At 54.7% G+C, this 20741-nt stretch overlaps 1 protein-coding gene across 2 annotated transcripts in view; it reads right to left on the minus strand.

The window, feature by feature from the left end:
* GRIK3 (glutamate ionotropic receptor kainate type subunit 3) overlaps positions 1-7309 on the minus strand; it is a 230286-nt gene extending 222977 nt beyond the window's left edge. Inside the window, exon 1 of one of the 2 annotated variants that reach the window (XM_032246980.1) lies at positions 6819-7305. In XM_032246980.1, the coding sequence (XP_032102871.1) occupies positions 6819-6933 (115 nt within the window). In that variant the 5' untranslated portion in view covers positions 6934-7305. Of the gene's footprint in view, positions 1-6818 lie in introns of both variants that reach the window. The other variant, XM_032246979.1, reaches the window with a different exon arrangement.
* Positions 7310-20741: the final 13432 nt, after the last annotated feature.

Consider the following 20741-nt stretch of genomic DNA (forward strand, 5'->3'; position numbering starts at 1 on the left):
GATCTGGGCAGCTGAGCTGTGAGGAGGGAGGGGCAGTGTGGACCCTGGAGGTGATTTCCAAAGGAAAAAAAACAAAGGAAGGAAGGGCAGAGGGCTCTGGGGGCATGGCTGCTATGAAACGTGACTATGAGAGACAAAAGAAAATCTGAACAGCCTGTTGTTCTCAAATCCAGTCCCCTGGCCCTCAGTCCAGTCTCGTCTCTCCAAATCATGATCAGTTAGGATCTGTCTCTGGAGCACAAAGAGAAACTGGAGGAAACGCATACTCCAGAAGCAAATTCAGACACTGGGCCAAGGCCAGGATTTAAGGAGATGCCCACTCTCATGGTCAGTCACGCGCAAGCAAAGGGTCCTCATCTGAAGGCCTCCTTAAAGTCGGCTCCCTGGAGGCCTCCCCACCATCTCCTTACTCTCAGTCCTGTACATGGATTCCTCCAAGGGCAAAAAGAAATGCTCAACTCTGAGCAGCATGTATGCTTTTTTGAAGAGACATCACACCTATTTAACCCAATGGGCAGTATTATCCCCATTTTACAGATGGGGAAAACGGAGGTCCTGGAAAGTAACATGACTCTTCTGACCATGCCTGTCCCAAATCTGTCACCTTTATAGTGACTTTGGGCAATGCAGCTTCCCTCACTTCCAGCACAGCTCAGTCCCTGGCGGCTCCCCTGGTCCCCTAGGAGAAGGAGCACCACAGACAAAGAACAAATCTGGATTTGCCTTTGCCTTTGCTCTTAAAGGGGAAATGGTGGATTGGGAAGGCTCATGTACCCAGGTCCCTACACCCCACCCACGGTGTCTATGACACAGCAACACATATTTCAGGACCCAGCAGCAGCAGGCCCTATTTAGAAGGTCAGGATGTGACTTCTGCGTAAAAATAAAACGACCATAAAACCTATTAGCCTTGAAGGGATGTTGGCAAGAAGGAACACGACTGAGGAAGAAAAAGGGAGGTGAGGGAGGAAAGGAATAACAAAGAGGGCTAATTCTCCCACCGCCTTCTCTTTCCAGGTTGCTGGCTGAGGAGGATGGAGGTGAAGGAGACACAGACACAGGGCCCTTGGGTTTCCCCAAGGCTTTGACAGTGCCTTTGAGGACAGCCTGGCGGCTCCATCAGGGACATGTAGACTGGAGATCCCAGAACCGAGGGATCCCTGTAAGTGAATTGGCCTCACCCAAGGGTGAATCCATCCTTTATTTAGGGCTTGGATTAAAGCCTCGAGCAGAGTCCAGAAGCCAGGACAATGTGGGAGGTAATAAGGGAAAGATGCGTGTTGGTGGGGAGGCTGGAAACGACCACCCACACCTGTGTCCTGGAGGAGGGAAACCTGCCACACAGCTCATCAGCAAGGCCAGTCTGACACTGACAACTCGAACTGGTGGAATTCAGCATGGCAGAGCCCAGATGGCCATCCTCCCAGAGCAGAACCGACACAGCCCAGCCAGTGAGACCTCCCTCAGCAGCCAGAACAGGGAGTGAGAGTAGGGGCACTGCAGTCAGCCTCTTTAAAAACTGTTTCTTTCCATCTCCAGACTGCACAGCCAGCTAAAAGCACAGGACCCACAGGCAGACAGACCACACTTCTTATCCCACTTCTACAGCTCACTGGCTGTGTGATCTTGGGCAAGTGACTCCACCAAGTTTAGTTCCCTCACCTGCAAAATGAGATAATACCTGTAGGGTTGTGAAGGCTACCTTAGATGAAGAGAAAAGGCCTACAGCTCCATTCACTGAGCACTTACTATTTACCCATACTGTGAGTCATTGTTTGAAAGGCATTTCGCACAGTACTTAGACGTTAATAATTGCACAATAAATTGGGGCCATCGTATTGTTGTCGTCATTGCTGTTTCATTATTTTGATTTTGCTCCAGGCCCAGGTGGGGCCCCAGGCAAGAGACACAGCGGTGGCCATCTCAGCACAGGCACACTGCCCTCTGGTGCTGCTGCTGAAGAATCAGCACCTGGGAGAAAAGCGACTCCAGGAACCAAACCCGAGGCCAAGGCACCAGCCCCATCTGCATCAGCTCCATTTCTGCGCCAGGCAAGCCCTTGGCGCATCTGTCTGTCCGGAGCTGCAGCTCTACCATACCGGCCTCTGGAGGAGAAGCGAGTGCCTGCTGGGTGCCAGCCTCAAGGAGGACCCTGCTCCTGCAACATCGGTCCTCTCTGTTGCCAGGCGGGATGTGGGAGGCCCCCCAGTTCCTCTCCGCGCTGCCCAGTGGAGGGAAGCATCGGCTCTCTCAGTTCCCTCTGGAAGGTCCTGAGCAAGCAAGGCAAGCCCAAGTCAGGCTGTACCTACGGCAGGAAGAGACAGGGGCAGGTGCTGTGGCAGGTAAAGGAGGGGCCACCTCAACAGACCAGAAACAAAGTCCCAGTCACTGAAATCAAACAGGTCTTCCCCTAAAAGAACCCCCTCCAGGAAGCAGACCTGCAGTCTGTCCTGCATATGGCCTTCTACTTCTCTCAAGAGGAAGGGTAGTTCCACTGCCTACGGTGGTGGGGGCGGGGAGAGGAGGGGACTGTTTCCTGGGGCTGGGACAGAGAATGCCTGCGAAAACATGGGAATTCAGGAAGGCTCACAGGCTCCACAAAGGATCCTAAAAGCAGCGAGGCAGCTTGCATTCCTGGAGGGGTCACAGATGAAGAGCCACCCCACAAAGCCCTTTGAAAACAGCACATGAGCTAGACTTCCGAAGTCAGCCATCCTGCCGGCTACAGGGGGATGCAGGCGACCTTGGAAGTGAGGCCAGGATGCCTGGCTGACCTTGCATAAACCACCTCTAAAAACCCTAGGTCATCCTGACGTCGAAAGACTGTTTAGCGCAACGCGAAGTAGGCGTCAGGAAAACATTAAACTCCAGTTGAGAAGGAGGAAAGCTGGGGCTGACAGCAGCAGCTGGGCTGAAAAGTGGAGCTAGAAATTCCTCAAGTTAATGCTCTCTAAGGCCCCGCGGGCCACTCCCAGGTCTTGTCTGAAGCTATTTACTTCCAGGGGGGAAAACCCTATTGATCTTCATTCAGCTGCTGTCTGCTCCTACAAGGCAGTGATGTTTCAGTGCATCACCAGTCACTGCGAGAAATTTCTCATTGTTTTACACACAGCGGCTCCCAAACTCAAGAGATGAATGTTCGGATAATTTGGGTGAACCGATCAGAGGAGTTATAGATGGGGCTGGTTTGGGAAGTCTGAGGGAGGGGGCTTCTCTCCCCAGGGAGGGGCTGCTGTTGCCTGCTGGGCCCCTGTACATTCAGGAAACTCAACACTTTGCAGCTCAGTTCTGCTCTATCTGTAGATGCTCCGAGTCCAGAGCTGGGCCAACCCTTCCCTCTCCCCGCCCCCCACACACCTGCTTTATGTCTCTGCAGTCATTTGGCTTCAAACCTCCCCACTGGCTGGTTGGAGATCATCACCATCCACTTGAGCTCCTCAATGCACAAAAGACCTGGCCAGGCTTCCCCAGCTGCTGCCACCACTGTCTAGCTCCCTTTTCAAATTCCAGGCTGGCCCTCGATCCTACATATGTCAGTAACGTGAGGGAAGAATGAACCATGACACCTACAAGGCATAACAGTGCCCGCCAGCCTGCACTAAAGGGAACTTTGAAACCACAGAACATACCAACGATTAAGGCCAACCAAATAGTTTACAGATGGAGAAACTGAGGCCAGGGGTGCCAGGGAGAGATGTGATTTGATCAAAATGGCCCAACAAATTGGTGGCAGATGTGGCAGAAAACCTAGACCTCCTGGTTCCAAGCCCAGCAGCCCCTCCATTACAGCTTTGGGGTCATGCAACCTGGAAATTCAGGTCCCCACGGGAGGTCACTGAAGCCCATTTGGCTGAGAGGGTCCATGCATTAAACTGCCTTCCATGAGTTAAGACCAGGATTCATCTAAACAATAATAACAATGATAATAATAATAAAATGCCAAACACTATGCCTTGAAAACCTTCAATGAGCAACATTTGATAATCATACACAGAATACATCTTCCCCATATTCACATAAAATAATCAATGATCATTTTTTCCCGCAGACTACAATCCAATTATTCTCTCTCCCTTGCTCTCTCCCTCACTCTCTTTTGTTACTTGCAAACCATCCAAGCAATCAATGCCTTGACCTCTCCCTCTGATAGACACAATTACAAAAAGACAGAGCAATGCAATTCATCTATTCAAGACGGATTGTTTGAACACTCTGTCACACTGCCGAGCTATCCATCTCCTTTTCTAAGAGGAAATTTCAGCCCCCAAAAGAGGCACAAAGAGAGGGGGCGGGTACAGTGCTCCCCAGCCCAGAAAGCCCCTCTCACACCTGCAGGAAAACCCCCTCTGGGCGGGTGCTCGGCGACGCCTGGCTTCTGGAGAAGGATTCAGCTTCAAGCTCAGCTGGCTCAGGCACCAGTCTTGAGAACCAGAAGCACCCAGCATACTCCAGAGGGCCTCATTTCTTATAGCCCCAGTCAGAGCCCTGAGATCCCAGGGGTGGGGGGGGTGATGGGAAAAGGGAGATGGCACCGGGCCCAGCCAAGGCAGTGTGTTTGGGTTTTAGCATGAGATTCTCTCTTTTTCTCTCTCGTCTCTCGCCCTCGTTCTCTTTCTCTCGCCCTCGTTCTCTGTCCACTTCCACTGTAGCTTCCTGGATCCAGCTGGGGTTTGAGCAGGGGCTCAAAAGGACAGAAATTCAGCTTCCCAGGAGGCTCAGAGTAGCCCAGAGGCCTCAGAGTCCTCCCATCCTCCGCCCAAGCTGGCACAGCTCTGGTGGTCACGTTTGGCGCAGGCACAACACCCCGGTCCATGGGCTGAGAATCAAATGGGGCAGGGCTCTTGGATATAAACGGCCTGGGCTGACATGCTAATTAATCCTGGGGCTTAATACGAAGAAGCTTAGAAGAGAGGACGGCTCTGCCATCCTTTAATTGCATTATTACACGCTGAACCCAAGAAACGGCGGGCCGACATGGGGATGCTCTTCCTAAGGGTTGGGAGGAACTCTCTACCCCATTCAATTTCACAGTAAGGATACATCATGCTGCACCTTCCCAGTTATCCCTCTGGGGCTGCCCTCACAGGAGCCTGTCTTTCTTGGCCTCCAAAGACTTCTAGCCCTGAGGCTGAACTGGGAGCACACCCATCCCACCCCTGTGGAGGAAGGACCAAGGAAGAGGGAGCTGCAATTCATGTGATGGGCAGATAACATCCTCTCAGTGCCCCCCCTTTCCCCCAAGGACACCCTACGACGCAGCACCCTCCTCAAAAAAAAGCAGAGGGGAGGAAACAGGGAATAAAGGAAGTGCTGGTCCATTACTGGGGGGGAGGGGGCTGCCTGACCCTGGAATGGTGCCAAGCTGGGCTCGGGGCACGCAAAGGCACAGGGATAGAAGACATTTCGGTTGTCAGGAGCAGCCTGGGCTGCAAAGGGTTAAGCCTGACCATAAGGGCTGTCCCCTGAGTCCCCTCCCGTGCCTGGCCTCCTCAGCCTCCGGTGCCGGTGTTTGCTTGCCAGGGTCCTGGGCATGGACTGAAAGATATCAGCGTGGGCAGAGCTGAGAACTGTGCTCTGCCCCATCCACATAGGAGTTCAAGAGGGTCCGGGTTCCCAGCGGCCGCCAGGGAGGAGACCCACCCGCCAGGTTTCTGGCTGCCTCCAGGAAAATCTCAAGTACGGAAACCAAGCCCGACACCGGTTCCGGCACCTCTTTCACGCCGCTGGCAGCCCAAGATCCGCCCTGGAGAAGAGTTGCAGATGAGGAAGGTGGCCATGGCTCGGCGGACTCCGGCTCGCCTCATGGCAGACACTGGTGCTGGCGCCGAGTGAACCCAGGCGGCCCAGGTCTCCTGCCTGGCGGCGGGCGCAGGGGCCGTGGTGATGGAGGTTCCGGCGTAGCGCTGCCAGGCCCAGCCCCGCCGGTCGCAGGCCCGGGACCAGCGCGGCGCTCAGGCCCGCAGGGTGCCTTGGGCGGCCACAACAAAGTTAAAGCCCGGAGTAAGAGTCTTGGGCGAAAAGATACGCTGAGAAGCCGGAGCCTCGGAAAGCCGCGCGCAGCCCCGCCAGCCGCAGCCAGCTGCGGAGGGATTTGGGCTAACTTTAAAAACCGCCGGCGTCCCTGGGCCGCCTGCCCGGGCAGCTCTGGACCGCTCTGGGCGGCCTCCAGGGCTCCCTTCCGTTTACCTGCGCTGCCCTGGGCGGGAGAGAGGCCTCGGCCCCGAGGGACCGGCTTTTTCCCCCACCCCCGCCCCATGGCACGGGGCTGAATCAGGGCCACTGAGGCCAAGGGCGGCCACTGGGACAGAAGACCACTTCTCTCGTCATGCTAATCGGTGCCCTGCGACCCCGCCGAGGCCGCTCGAGCTCTGCCCGAGGTGGGACGAGGGACCCGCGGGGAGCGAGGAGGGGAGAGGAGAGAAGTTGGCGCCTTCCCCAGGGTTCCCACTCCTCGGAGAAGCCCGATCGCAGAACTCGGTTGACTGCCTTTCATGCTGGCAGTCGCCGCGAGATGCGCCCGCGACTCGGGATCGCACTGGAAACCTTCGCCACACTCGGCCGGGTCTGACCTCCCAGGAGCGCGCCAAGCACCCCTTGCCCGATGCGGCCCGGCGGCCTTCTCCCCAATAAGTAAGGCCCGTGACCCCGACTCTGGAACTTTGTCCTCACCGGGACGAGCTCCTAGTGGTCACCAGCTCTGTAGCCCGGAGAAAGGTTAGGAAAAATCTCTCGGGAACGCGTTCGGAGGCCACCCTCCCCCCGCCAATTCCCTCCCCAACCCGGGCGCACGAAGACCCCCAGCTCCAGGGAGCCCTTACCGATCCGGATGACGTGGGGCATCCCGTGCGAGTCCGGGATCCAGAAGGCGCACACGAGGAGCCCGGCCCAGTATTCCCAAACCAGACTCCGGCGGCGCCGCCAGGGAGCGGTCATCGTTGGGCGCCGCCGAGCGTGCCCGGGGCGCGGCCGTGGCGGGCTCCCTGGGGCGGCAGCTCTAGGCGCGGGCGCGCAGCAGCCCCGAAGGCGCCGCCTGGCCCAGCCGCCCGGCTCCCGAGCGCCGCTGCGAGTGGGGGGCGCCCCGCGGCGCCGCGCACATCTTACTGGGGGGCCGCCCCGCCGGCGCCCGCCCTGCCTGGCTGCCGCCCACGGGCTGCCCGCGAGCAAGGCTCCTGGGATCCGCCCGGGCTCCGTTCGGACTCGGCTGCGGCTCCGACTCGCGTCGGCTTGGCTCCCGCGCGGGCTCCCACCTGCCCCGGCTGCCCGGCGCTGGCGGGCGGGCAGCACGCGTCTCCGGCCGCTCCTCCTCCAGCCGCCGCCGATGCTATCGCCCGGGCTCGCACAAAGCCCCGGAGTGGAGTTGCACGCGCGCACACTCTCCCTCCCAGCCCCCTCCCCCGCGCCCTACCTCCCGCCTCCCGCGCCGCCCGCCGCCCGCGCTCCCTCCGCGCAGTCCCCCGCGCACACACACTTCACACTCACACCCGCCGAAGCGCACACTCGGGCGCTCACACCTGCGCGGAGGGCGGGGAAAGGGACCCTGGCCCCCGCGCGGGGGAACGCCCGGAGAACGAGGACTCTCCTCGCTTCCCAGACGTCCCCATCGGCCCCGCCGGCCCCAGTCCCTTCCACTGCGAGGGCACGGAGCCCGGGAGCCAGGCGTGGAGCGCGAGAGCTGGCACCGCGAGCTGGGAGACGGCGGCAGCCCAGGGGCCGGACCAGCTGGAGGAGACGCGCCCTCCGGGAGCAGCGAGGCCGGGAGCCTGCCGTCTGCGGAGTCTGGCCTCGTAGCTCCCACGCGGCGGGAGCTGGCTGGACGGCGGCGGCAGCGGGAGACCGACCCGGGAACCGGCTTCCCTCCCCAACCCCATTCCTCCCGGGAGCAGAGTTGGAGCTAGGGGTTCGGAGAAGCAGAATAAGAAAATTGTCTACGCTGGGCCTGGGAAGCTGCGGGAGTCTTGTCTACGCTGGGCCTGGGAAGCTGCGGGAGTCTGTAGGGGTGGGAGAACCCAAGCCAGACCCCCTGCTGTGGGAAGCTGGACTTGATCGCGCACGCGAGGGGTCCTGGGGCTGCGGAGGAGGAAGATCGCTCTCGCCTTAGGCCTTAGATGCAGGGGGGCTTGTGCGCCGGGCACACTCCCTCTCAGTCCTCTCTCCTAACTGTGCAGGAGGGACTGGTGTCCCCTCCCTCATTCTCCTGAGAAAGAATAAAGAGAAACTAATTTGTCGTGGGATGGAGTAGGATCCGTGGGGGAGCAAGCTAAAGGGGTTGAAAAGAAAAACAACGTTGTTTATTAGCAATAATAAATTTTTTTTCAAGTGGCGCTGGGTGTCGAGGGAAGGAAAGGGCTGTGGAGCGAGGCTGGAGCAGGAGGCTGCGAATTACGCAGTTAGGCGAGTTTAATGACCTTTTTGACAGAGACAAAGCGGTGCCGATACAGTAGATAAATAAACGGATCTGTCACCGGGCAGCGGCTAGGCTGTGTGTGAATTTATTTTTCTTATTTAAATAATTTGATCTATTCCATCGTTTCCAATCTCTCCCATTTGCCAGCTGTCTGGTAAGAGCATGGCCTCCAACATCTGAAGAGCAAATCTTTAATTTTCTTACAAATATACTATGAGCCGAGCTCTCATCCGCCTGTTAATTTCTCTCTTTTTTCCCCTCCCTGTCTGGGTGCAGGGGCCAGTGGCATTGCGTGGGGATGTGAATATCTCAGTGTGGCCAATCCTGCCAATTAGGAGGGGATGCCCTCCCACCTGAGGCGGAGGCCACTGTGGCTGTAGGGAGGAGAGCCTCCCTGGGCTCCTCACAAAAGAACACAAAGCTGTGTGCCTGTCCCGAGGACATCCTCGAAAATCCAGCAAACGGTTACCGGGTGTCTGTCTCTGCCAAAGCTGGGCCTCTCTCGCCCTGGAGCAGGAGCGCCTGGTTTCCCAAGCAGCCACTGGAAAATGTTGCCCGAGGATCAGAGGGAAGGACACTCAGACCAGAGATAGGGAAGCAGCAGCTGCCACCTCTTGATAGAGAGTAAGGGCTCCATTGAGTAAGGAGGAAGTGCAGGAGAGGGGAGCAGAGGGCCGGCCCTCTGGGATACAGCTGGGAGCCCCTTCCTTGAAGACACGCCCCTCCCCATCACCTGCCTATCAGCCTTCGCAGCTGGTTTGGTTGCCCCAAGAAACCAAAAGCCCTGGCTGTTCTCTAAGGAAGAAAATTCCTGCGAGCTGATAGAGAAAGGGAAAGAGACCCGAACTTGAGGCCAAGGATGCAGGGCTAAAAAGGCATTGCCCAAGGCTGGTCTGGGGACAGGCAAGGGGAGCTCCTGGATGCTCATTCTGCCTGAGTTGTTCTGCAGGCAGCCTGCAAGTGGCTTGGCAGGGAACTGGAGAAGCAGAAAGGTAGAGGTGTGGCTGCCAGGAGGGAGCAGGTCCGAGGCCAGCAGACGGAAAGGATAAGGAGAGGAGGGCAGGAGGAGAAGCCACAGCCTCCAAAAAAAGCTAGCATGAAAGTGGTACTAGAAAAGCAAAGGAAGGCAGAGGTGGATGCTGAGGCCCCCAGAGGGCGAGAGTGTGGCTCTGTCACCTGCAAGCCCCTTCGGTGGCCCAGGGAAGTAGGCCCACTGGCTGGGCCTGCTCCTCCTGCATCCCAGAGTGGGCAGGAGTTACCCAGCACGCTGCGGTTGGAGGCTTTTTCTCTGCTGCCACGTAGGGCTGCGGTGGGAAACAGCCTCCCAGCTGCAGAGGCTATGGGGCCCAGTCTCTGGACTTGGAAGGCAGCTGGAACCCTGGGGCCAGAGGGAAGCTGCTGTCCCCAGCCTTAGGCTGGGCCTTTCTCTTGACCTGGCAGCGAGTCATTTTGTTAACACAGAGGTTTCCCCAAAACTAACAGCAGCATGTTCCCTGCCAGTCTGGGGGAGGGTGGGATGCATTGCAAGAACAGAAACAACAGTGACGATCCCCACAATGACCCCCAGTATTTATGACATGTTTTTATGGTCCAGACAATATACTCACTATGTTGCACGCATCACTTCACCTCTTCCTCGCCACACCCACTGTGATAGGATCTTTGTTTAAAATAACAAATCCATTTTACAGATAAAGACTGAGCCTCAGAGGGGTTAAGTAAGAGGTCCAAAGTCACACAGCTGCCATGTGACCTTTCTTTCTTCCCTCCGTTCTTCCTCCCTCCCTCCTTCCTTCCCTCCTTCCCTCCTTCCTTCCTTCTTTCTTTCTTCTAAAATGTATTGGGCATCAGCATTTGCCAGGCCCCCGTGGGTGAGGTGTCGAGGTTCATATACAGGCTCAGCAGACTCCTGAATTCACAGGATTAACCCTGTCCTCTACCATCTGGGCTGAGTAGGGGACGGGCGGTAGGGGCCAATTCTCAACACTCCCCTGCAGAGCCCCACTGGGGCTGCCTGCTGTGGAAAGCTGAGAGCAGAATAGGATTCAGAGACTTTATGGGCAGACTGGGGAGCCCAGTCGTCCCTAACTCATGAGGAGAAACCTGCAGCCCTCTGGCAGCATGACAGGCCTCTCCAGGCTGCCCCGCCACCAGCAGGCACCAGGGCTGGCGCTATCTCCAGCCGCATCTCCTCCGGGCCATTGGGAGCCCCCAATCCTAGCTTTTCGCATTGTTGGTAAACAAGTCTACCCACCAGCCAGGCCTCGGCTCCCTGCTCCCCCACGAGGCAGCCAGCGCCGGATTTATGAGGCCTCCAAACCTCATTCAGACTAATGCAGCTTTTCATTCCCAAATAAAAGGAGCCGCTGTCTGAAAGGACAAGTGCTCCCGCATTTCATTAACATCCCTGAAAACGGCTGAGCTGGCCCGGAGTTGCTGCCAGCGAGATTCATGTCTCCCACTGGCTCACAGGTGGGGGGTGAGGGTAGGGTTCCCAGGAATAACCCCCCGAGACTCCCAGCCCCCTCCCTGGCCTCCTCCCTCCACCCCTCCCCAGCTACTTCTGGTGAGGAACGAGGGGCCCCCAGAGGTGGTGGTGCTCTTTGGAGGAGTCCCCTGTGCGTGCGTTTTGTTTAGACTGCTCCGCTCTGGCTCTCAATCCCCCACAATCGCGGTGAGTGATGAGGCCCCGAGCTCGAGTTACCGAGATTCATGATCTCTGCTTCCCTGGGAAACCACGGAGTAGAGCGTGCAGTGGCTGAGTGCAGATTCCTAGGACGTGAGTGCCCTCTGCCGAGGCCTGCCTACCTTCAGCTCCCTTCCTGCTACCCAGCAGGCTGGCTGCTGGCGGTGGCTGGACGCTGAAGCCCTGGGGCTTTGGCCACTCCCCTAAGTGTCCTACCTTGGGGCCAGGCTGCTCTACAAGCCTGCACCAGGGGTGCCTTGGTGAGAATGGGGGAGGGGCTCCCTTGCCCCATCTCACCCCAGAGCGGGGCCAGGATTACAGGAAGGCAGCTGCCGGCCCTTGCCTGATCTTTGCCAACTGCTCAAGCAGGGAGGGAAGAGAAGAGACCTTTCCCACTGCCTACTCTATTGCACGGTATTTTCTCAATGGCAAAGTGCGTGCTCACCACAAAAGCCACGCCCCAGCCGTTTGCAGGACACTTCGACCTGCCTTTTGGCTCAGGGACAGGGACTCTTTCATCACCCTGGGGCCTTTGTCCCTCATCCCAGTCCCAAGGGAGCAGCACAGCGAGGCTGCCACCTGAGCAAGCAATAAGCCCAGCGAAGGTTGCATCACCTTAGATATTTGTCAACAGCCAGGCAAGCTCATTCCTACTGAAGTCAATTCCTGTGTTTATTGTCAGCTTAACCCGCTGCCGTGAGTTATTTCTCAGCGGTGAGGGATACGGGTAGACAAGCCACCGGAGATGCTTTATTTCACCGACATCTGCGTTTCAATAGTTCGGGTGCGGTTCTGCAGGAGGAGTAAAGGATACGCAGCAACCCCATTTGTATCTATACACAATGGAACAGAAGCTGATGGGCTGGAAGCAGAGGGGGGTCTGCTGCCGTTTGAGGAGCAGGGTGGGGAGAAACCAGCACCTCCTGGCCCCCTTTCTTCAGCACCAGGGGTGGGAACCAAAGTTACTTGCTCACTCACTCACTCATCCATTTCTTAATTAATTTATTCATGTACTAATTCATTCCGTCACATCCATTCACTCATTCATCTATGCATAGGATCATCCATGTATTTTCATCCATGCAATCATTCACATGTTCATTCACTCATTTACTCAGTCCCTTACTCATTCATCTACTCACCATTCAATCATTCTCTGATTAATTCTTCCAGTCCCTCCATGACCCACTCGTTCATTTATTCATCCACTAATTTTGCTTATTTGCTCACATGCTCCCTCACACATTTTCTCATTCACTCACTCACATTCATCTGCTTGCTTATTATTCACTCATCCATTCATTCATTGGCTTAGCCATCTATTCACTCATTTACTTTTGATCCTCTGCTTGGTCACCCACTCACACATTCACCCACTCACTGGCTCATTCACTCTCCCTCATGCACTGCCCCCTCACCACACCCAGAAAAGACACTCACCGGCTCCTTCTGTCCTCAGACACCTTGGGGCTGAGCCTCAGACATTGCTGCCCCTGCCAGCCACCCAGCATCCTGGTTTCTTCAGAGCCCCGCTCTCACATCCTCCACTTGCTGATGAAATTCTGCTAACATCCCTGACCCTGGAGAGGGTCTGGGCATTTGTCCCACTAACAGGGATCAAGGCCCACAAAGACCCAGATTCCATGTCTGGTGATGGGTGTAACATTGAGGTATCCAAGGTACCACCTGACTGAGCCAAGAGCCATCCTGGCTTCCACTTGCATCATCTCTTTTTGTTTTTGGAACAACTCAGGGATGCAGGAGGGAAGAAATGGGCTCAGAGGAGTCGAATATTGCTGGGGAGGGCAGAAGTAAGCTCGTATTGTTGCTCAGATGAATGGGAGAGAACAAATGCATGAATGAATGCAAGAATGAATAAATGAGGTAACATGAAAGAATGAGCAAATGAATTAAAAAGTGAATGAATGAATGACTAGATGAATGAGTCCTGCCCAAAAAGTAAGTGGCAAACAGCTTCTGACCCAAGTGACCAAATTCCCAGTCCAGCAGTGTCTCCACTGCTTAACAACTGCTACCCTGGATCCCTGACCTTGCAGGGAGTGGTGGGGGGAGGGGAGACAAAACTAGAGCGTGCATTAGCCAACAATAGATTTTGGTAGCGAAGTGCCACCCTTGGAGGCTTCAGTGAGCCAGTTCTCGGCTGCACCTGTTCCCCTATGGCCAGGAGGGTGCCATCATCCCTCCTTAGAGAGACACACAGAGAGAGACAGAGTGATCCTTGAAAATCCAATCACTCAGTGATAAGAAAATAAACAAGTGAACTTCTCCAAGTTTGCCAGACTTCCCTGCCCGAGGCCAGCTTAATTAAAGTTGATGTAGAATTTTAAAGTGGGAAAATAATTAGGGCAAGTGGCAGAAAAGAGAGAGGAAGGAAAACATTGTTTTGTTTTGTGTTTTGCTCCCTCTTAATTATGCCACAGACTGTCTCTCCCGTGGATCCCATCCCAAGTCCGCCCTCCGCCAAGATTCCAGTAGGTGGTACACTGTGTGAGTTGCACAGGCGCACCTGTGCCTCTCTGGCACACAGGTATGGTGCTTCTCTGCCCGCAAGACAGGCAAGGCGGCAGACAGCCAGGCTTGGAGTGGAGATGAGCATGTGTCCCGGACACTCGAGAGGAAGAGCCAGGGGGAGATGGAGACAGAGGCAATGGGAGGGGATGCTACCCCCCTGCCCCAGGTCCAGAGGGGAGTGGGCACTGGGTTCCTCCCTCCTCCTGATGCCAGATGTGGGCCTTGGTCAGGACACTCCTGGCCCCAGCCTGGAGGAACAGCAGACCCCTAAGGATACCGCCCCGGTCCTGCCTTGCTTCAGGGAGATAAGATTTTCCAGAAACCACCAAATGTTGGAGAAAGTACTTGGTGTTTAGCCCAGAATGGGGCTGGGGTTGTCAGAATGCCGGCTGCAGCAGTGCTAGGACTCAAGCCCACCCCACACCTCAGCACCTCTGTGTCCAGATTAGCCTTGCTTTGTTGCTGTTCTTCTTCCTGGCAATGGGGCAGAGAGGCTGAGCACCAGCTTCATGAACTGCTAAGAGGCAGAGGCAGCCTGGGCAGGGGAGAGCTACAGGCTCCTTGTGGAAAGGAAAAGGGGGAAATTGCTTTAGATTTCATTGAAGGGAGCTGGGCATGAATGGGCACCTGTCCCCGGTGCTGTGCCTGTACACACACAAGCATACCAGTACAGGTACATGCCCATACTACTGCACACACACACCCATACAAACACAAAGAACTACCAACATCCACCCACGACTGGGGAAAGCATGAACTCTGCAGCCAGACCGCCTGGCTTCAAATCAGCTCTGCCTCTTACCAGCTGAGCATCCCAGCGCAGTTTACCTGATTTCTATGCCTGTTTCCTGTCTATAAAATGGGGATAATAATAGTATCTGCCCTGCAGTGCTGTTGTGAGGATTAAATGAGGTAATACATGTGATGTGCTTAGAACGGTGCCTGGCACATTGTAAGGGCATGTCACACTTAGCAATCAACTGTCTCTGCTGCTTGCAAGTGTCAGACTCCTAAGGAAAGCCTGGGGGGAACTGTCTCCTTCCTCCTCCGGTAGGAAGAACAGCATGTTTGCACGCACACACACACACACACACACACACACACTCTAAGATGGATCCCTGGCTTCCAGGTTCACCAGGCTGCATGTGAGTGGGGTGGGGAAGGCTCAGAAAGACTGACACATGTCAGGCTGCTCCTCTACTCTCCCCCACCCCCAACCACATGGACCGGGTCCGCAGAAGCTGTGGGGCTGCTGAGTCGTAGGTCTTTGTGTTCATCCAGCAGACTGGGTAGCTGGCTGCCTTAGGGGAAGGAAACCCTGTGACTTGCACCCCAAACCTGCTGTCAGATTTTGAGATTTCTCCAGGATCCCTCCTCCCTAGCAAGCCCTCACTCCTACCACCTTGGCTTCCTCTTGGTCTGACCTTGGTGATATTCCCTAATTCTCTCTGCATCTCTCTCCAGGATCTGCCCATCGCCAGAGAACTTGCCCAGCATCTGACCTGAGGGTACAACTCAGGAGGATCCATTTAAAAAGAAGGACACTCCCTCCCAGAGCTTCCCAGAACTAGGACCCTTCAGAAGCCCTGGGGCAGGAGGTGAGGGGCTGGCACACCGAGGACTCAGAGGCAACTCCTAGGCCTGGCTGCTGAGTGCTGCTGTGTCTCCCTGCGTGCAGAAGGAATGCAGCTGTGGAGGCAGGCAGCCGGGAGAGGAGGCTTGGGCCGGAGTCTGGGTGGGGGATGGAAGCAGCTTGGCGGTGGGAGCCAGCCTCAGCTCTGTGTTATCTCTGAGGCAGCAGGGGGACCGTGCGGCAGGGATCCCAGTTCTGCCAATCAGTTAATCCCAGGTTCCGGCCCTCCACCTGGGTTTTGTTGGGTTGAGTAAACGAACCGGGACAGGTGCCCATGGCCAGAGCCTCCTTTCTCGGAGTTGGCTTCATTTCATTCTGTTCACTCAGCCAGCCGAGTCCCTTTGCTCTCAATCTTGCACACACATCCCTTCCAAGCACCAGGACACTCAGAGAAGCTCAGAGACTGAAGACAGATGGCAGCCAGGGGATGCAGATGGAGAATAAGTGTCTGATAGCCATTCTTCAGGGACAGGAGGGAATCCAGCATGGCCAGGGGCCCTCCCTGTCAAAAGGACAGGAGGCTCCCTATGCTTCAGGTCAGGGCACTTGGCCCATTGATGGTGGCCTCACTGCCCAGGGAAGAGAGGAGCATGAAGGGGCAGCTGGGATGGGGTCACTGATGGCTTTTTACAGGACTCCTCTCCCAGGCACACCCCCGCCCTTACCCCAGAGGGCCCACTGGGCAGGACATGCTCCAAGGAGTCCCCAGCTAGATGGTCGCTATCTTCCTAATTTATGCTTCTGTGGCCAGAAGCCAGAACATACAGGCAGGGGGGGTATGGACAAGAATTCTGCAGCCTGTGGTGGGAAGTTTGGGGCTGGTCCTGAGTCCACAAGCATACATACTATTGAGTGAAAGATAGAAACAATTTTCTAGACACTTATACCAAACACATTTCAAGCTAGTTTCAAAAATCTACCCAGTTGTTTCCCTCAACCATGCCATTATGATTTTTTTTAAGGATTTCTGGTAACCCACTGTCACAGGGGGACTAGGAGGGACCGAGCTGGCACAGGAGGGCTGTAGGGTCATAGGGAAAATCCAAGGGGACAAATGGGAGACTCTGAAGGGTACAGGCAGGGGCAGAAGGGATGCGGGTAGAGATCATGAGGACTCAGAGAAAAACAAAGGGAATATGCGTAGGGTTTGAGGGGTTGGATGAGGACTTGAGAACCCATACAGGGGACAGAGGACAAACTAAGGGTCATATCCAAAGGAGGAGACCAAAGTTGGAGGCAGATGGGTAGGAGTTATAAGGACTCAGAGAAGAGCAGAAGGAACAAAGTTGAGGACTTGGGGACAAGGAAAGGGAATCTCCTCCATAAGCAGCTCCCAGCCTTGAAGGGGAGAAAAAGCACAAATGAAGGCTGATGGTGGGTGGAGGAATAGGAGGAGGAGGAGGAGATGACATGTTTTGCCAAGAATAGCCGCTGAAGCAACCAAGAGTTGAAGGCCAAGCTTAGCATCTGCTCATCTACTCCTGAGAGAACATTTGTGGGGCCAGGTCCCTGAGGCCCCACCTAGGTCCTGAAGCATCAGCCACACAGTACCCAGGAAGCCAGGGATGGTGCATTCCCAGAGCACCCAGTGTGTGTTCAGGAACCACCTACTCTGCTCAGCTCTGTGTCCTCACTTTTGAGGAGCTCACAGGACACCTGGAGAGCCAGGCCTGGAAACAGAGCACTCTGCATACTGGGACAAGTGTCGTTCTGGCAAGCAGATGTGGGCACTGTGGGAGTCCAGATGAGGGAGAGCTCTCAGCAAAATCTAGTGGCTTCCTTGATCAAGATGAGACAGGAGTTTAAGCCCAGGGAAGCAGCCTCAAATCCAGGCAAGCACTGGACTTGCTCCTGCAGGATCTACCATCTCTGTCCTTTCCCCACAGCACCCACCAGTCCCGCAGCCTGGCTCTGACTTCCCCTCCCCAGCCCCACTCCACGTCCAAGGCTGTGTTGTCTTACTAGGATCACCTGGGGGACTTCTATAAAGAGGGCATTATTGCAGTGTCATTTACATACCATAAACTTCATCCATTTAAACTGTACAACTTAATGGTTTTAAGTAAATTTGCAGACTTGTGCACCCAACACGACAATCCAATTTTAGAACAGTTCCATTGTCTCAAAAATATTCAGTATGACCACTGATCTGGAGGACTTTGATGCAGTAATTCTGAGACAGAGTTTGGGAATACGTAATTCAACACGTTCCCTGGGTGATTCTGGGACAGTGGTGCTCGGGGACTGGTGTGGTTTGAATACGTCCTCCAAGTGCACATGTTGGAAATTTAATCCCCAATGCAATATTGTTGACAGGTGGGACCAAAGGAGGTGATTGGGAATGGATCCTTGTCCCTATCTGTCTTGGGAATGGGTTTGTTATCATGACGGTGGTCTCGTTATAAAGCAAATTCCTCTCTCCCTTGCCACTCCCCGCTCTCCTGCTATTCCCACTTCCTCTGTGGAATGACACACCATGAGGGCCCTTGCCAGATACCAGCCCCTCAGTCTTGAATTTCTCAGCCTCCAGAATGGGAAGAAAGAAATTTCTGCTCTTTATAGATTACCAAGGTTCTGGTATTCTGTTATAATAGTACAAAATGGATTAAGACAGAGATACACTGTGTCTCAGCCACTGTTGGAAGGACCTTTCCAAAATGCAAAATACAAAGTTGCGGGGGGTGCTGTTCTTCTGCCCAAAACCCTCTAATGGCTCCTGGACAAGTGTCTTAGGGTGGGATAGCCATAGAAACAAATCATAAGCAGAGGCACTTGGGGACTTGGGGGACACAGAAGGGGGATCTCCCCTATAAGATCCTCCCAGCCTTGAAGGGGAGAAAAAACACAATGCAGGCTTACTACATGTTAGGCACCATTCTAGGCACTTTACATGTATCAATTCTTTTAATCCATGCAACTGCCCTTTGAGGTAGGTACTGTTGTTATTTCTACTTTGCTGATGAGGATGGAGACACAACTAGTAAGGAGTGGAACCAGGCTTAGCATCCAAGCAGCTGGGCTCCCATTCTCTTACCCTCAAGAGCACACCACACTGCATGGGCTCTTCTCTTTTTTGTTTTTAGTTTTTTGTTTTGTTTTGTTTTGTTTTTGAAATGGAGTATCACTCTGTCACCCAGTAGCATGATCTCAGCTCACTGCAAACTCCGCCTCCCAGGTTCAAGCAATTCTCCTGCCTCAGCCTCCCGAGTAGCTAGGATTATAGGTGTGCACCACATGCCCAGCTAATTTTTGTATTTTTAGTAGAGACAGGGTTTCACCATATTGGCCAGGCTGGTCTTGAACTCCTGACCTCAAGTGATCCATCTGCCTCGGCCTCCCAAAGTGCTGGGATTACAGGCATGAGCCACCATGCCCAGCTCCTGATCTGTTCTCTGATGTTATCTGACCTGTGACTTCCCCACCCTCCCCACCTCTTCCATCAGTCTCCACTTCAACCCAAACAGCCCATCTACTTTCATGCCTTTGCACATTTACACGATCTTCCTCATGCCTAGATCTTCCTGCACCCTTTTCTCCATTGGGAATTTCTGCTTATGCTTCAAAACCCAGCTTCAATGTCAGTTCTTTTGTGATCCTTTCTACGGCTTCCCCAGACAGAGTTAACTGTTCCAGTCCCTGCTCTTCCCTGGATTTGCACACATCTCAGTTCAAGAGTGGGTCTCTGAAGGCTGCAATTAGTGCTGTGTCCCAGTCTGTCTTCCCAGTCTATGAGCTTCTCTGGGTAAGGGGCCGTGTCTGCCTCATCTCTGTAAACCCCACAGTGCCTGAAATACATCATAGGCTGGTTAAATTGCAGCGGTCCAGCCAGAAAGGTGGGGTGGGGTGGGAGGTTCCTGCCATCTCTTTTCAGCCCCCAGCGCAGTCTTCTCTCAAGTATAGCAGGCCTTCCTCTCCCTGGGGCATAGCTGCCATTTTTAAAACTGCAAAGGACAATGTGTCTCCAACAGCAGAGGCAATATTGGTTTATTCTCCTCTATTTCCCAAGCACTACCACATGGTCTTTTACAGAGTGGGCACTCAATAAATGCACGTATGAATGAGTGTGTGAGTGAGGGAGTGAATGAGGCCCCATCCTCCAGATTCCCTGACAAGGACTCTGTCTGGCTCACGTCCTCTTTCCACTTAAAGATGCCTGGATCTTTCCTAACTCCACTTATGCAAGAGGTTAATTCAAGTGCTTTCCAGCTTAGCAAGCAATAAACAATTTGGTGTTGCAGTGAGTTGTTCTGCGTGTCATATTTATGGATCGAAGGGGGGGGGGTTGGGGGCGTTATTAAGTTCAGTGTTAACGGGGAATGCTACATGCCCTTCCTTAATTACTTTCATCTCTTTAATTAGATGTTTGGGGGAGGGGTGCTCCAGGGAGGGGGACTGAAAGTCACAGCAGAGAAGAAAGGCATTGGTGGCATTCTGCCACCTGATAGGACAGCAGTCATCTGTGGGGGGTCAGAAGGAGGAGGAGGAGGAGGTGACCGTCTCCTCTTTAGAAGGGACCCTGAGCATGGAGAATTCTGAGAGCAACCTTCCTCTTTTCTCCAGGGGCCCTGTTTTCCCACTTGATTGTTTTCCTCCCAGTTTCTCTCTTGGCACCAACCAGGAGCAGCTCTAGCCTCCTGCCTGCTGAGCAGGCCCCCCCCTCCTTTTTGACTCCACACAAAGGTCACAAGATGTGCTGTGTGTGTAACACACATTCCCCTTTACAGTGGTACAACTGGGGGATCCTGGGCATCTCTTCTTCAGCCCAACAGGCCACAAGTTTGAGGGCGAGGCCTCCTCCCCAGCATCCATCCCCTGTGGAGCTCTTCCAAGCCCCTTCCTGGGGGCATTCAAACCAGATAACCAGTACAGACACAGTGTTAGGCACTTCCCATTTGAGCCTCTTGGTGACTCTGAGAGGCAGTCAATGACCCACGGTGAGTGACTGACCTGAGCAGCAGAGCTAGGAAGCAGCATCGGCAAGTGTTTGATCCCCTAGAATCCTTCCCTGGCACTGATGCTGCCTGAGTAGAGTTTCTGCAAACTGAGAGCATGAGCTGCTGCTTCCCACTACGGACCTGAAGCCGCGGGGGCAGTCAACACAGCTGCTCTGGCTGCATCAGGCATCTGAGGGTGGGGAGAGTTCCTCCAGGACCCAGTTGATGGGGACCCGGCGGGGCCCCCATCCTTCACACACGCCAGCTTCCCGTGCCAAGGCTCTTCCTCTTCTCCCCACTGCCTGTGGGGAGATGAGCTCCAAACCCAGCCCATCTGCTGCATTTTCCCGAGACTCCCGAGACGATCCAATTCTGCATACCAGATGGGAAATAGCATGTACATTTCGGATGGTGATTAGTGTTTTTGTTTTTTTCCCCAAACGCTCGCGTTAATGGAGCTCCTTCCTGAAAGCAAATTGGAAAGACTTCAGTTTGAGGGAGCCTTGTCAACCTCCACCTCCCCCTGCTCAAACGCAAGCATGACTTTTCCAG

This window comes from Sapajus apella, unplaced genomic scaffold, assembly GCF_009761245.1.
Source record: "Sapajus apella isolate SASKATOON/1434 unplaced genomic scaffold, GSC_monkey_1.0 scaffold62, whole genome shotgun sequence".
In the NCBI taxonomy this organism is placed as follows: domain Eukaryota; kingdom Metazoa; phylum Chordata; class Mammalia; order Primates; family Cebidae; genus Sapajus; species Sapajus apella.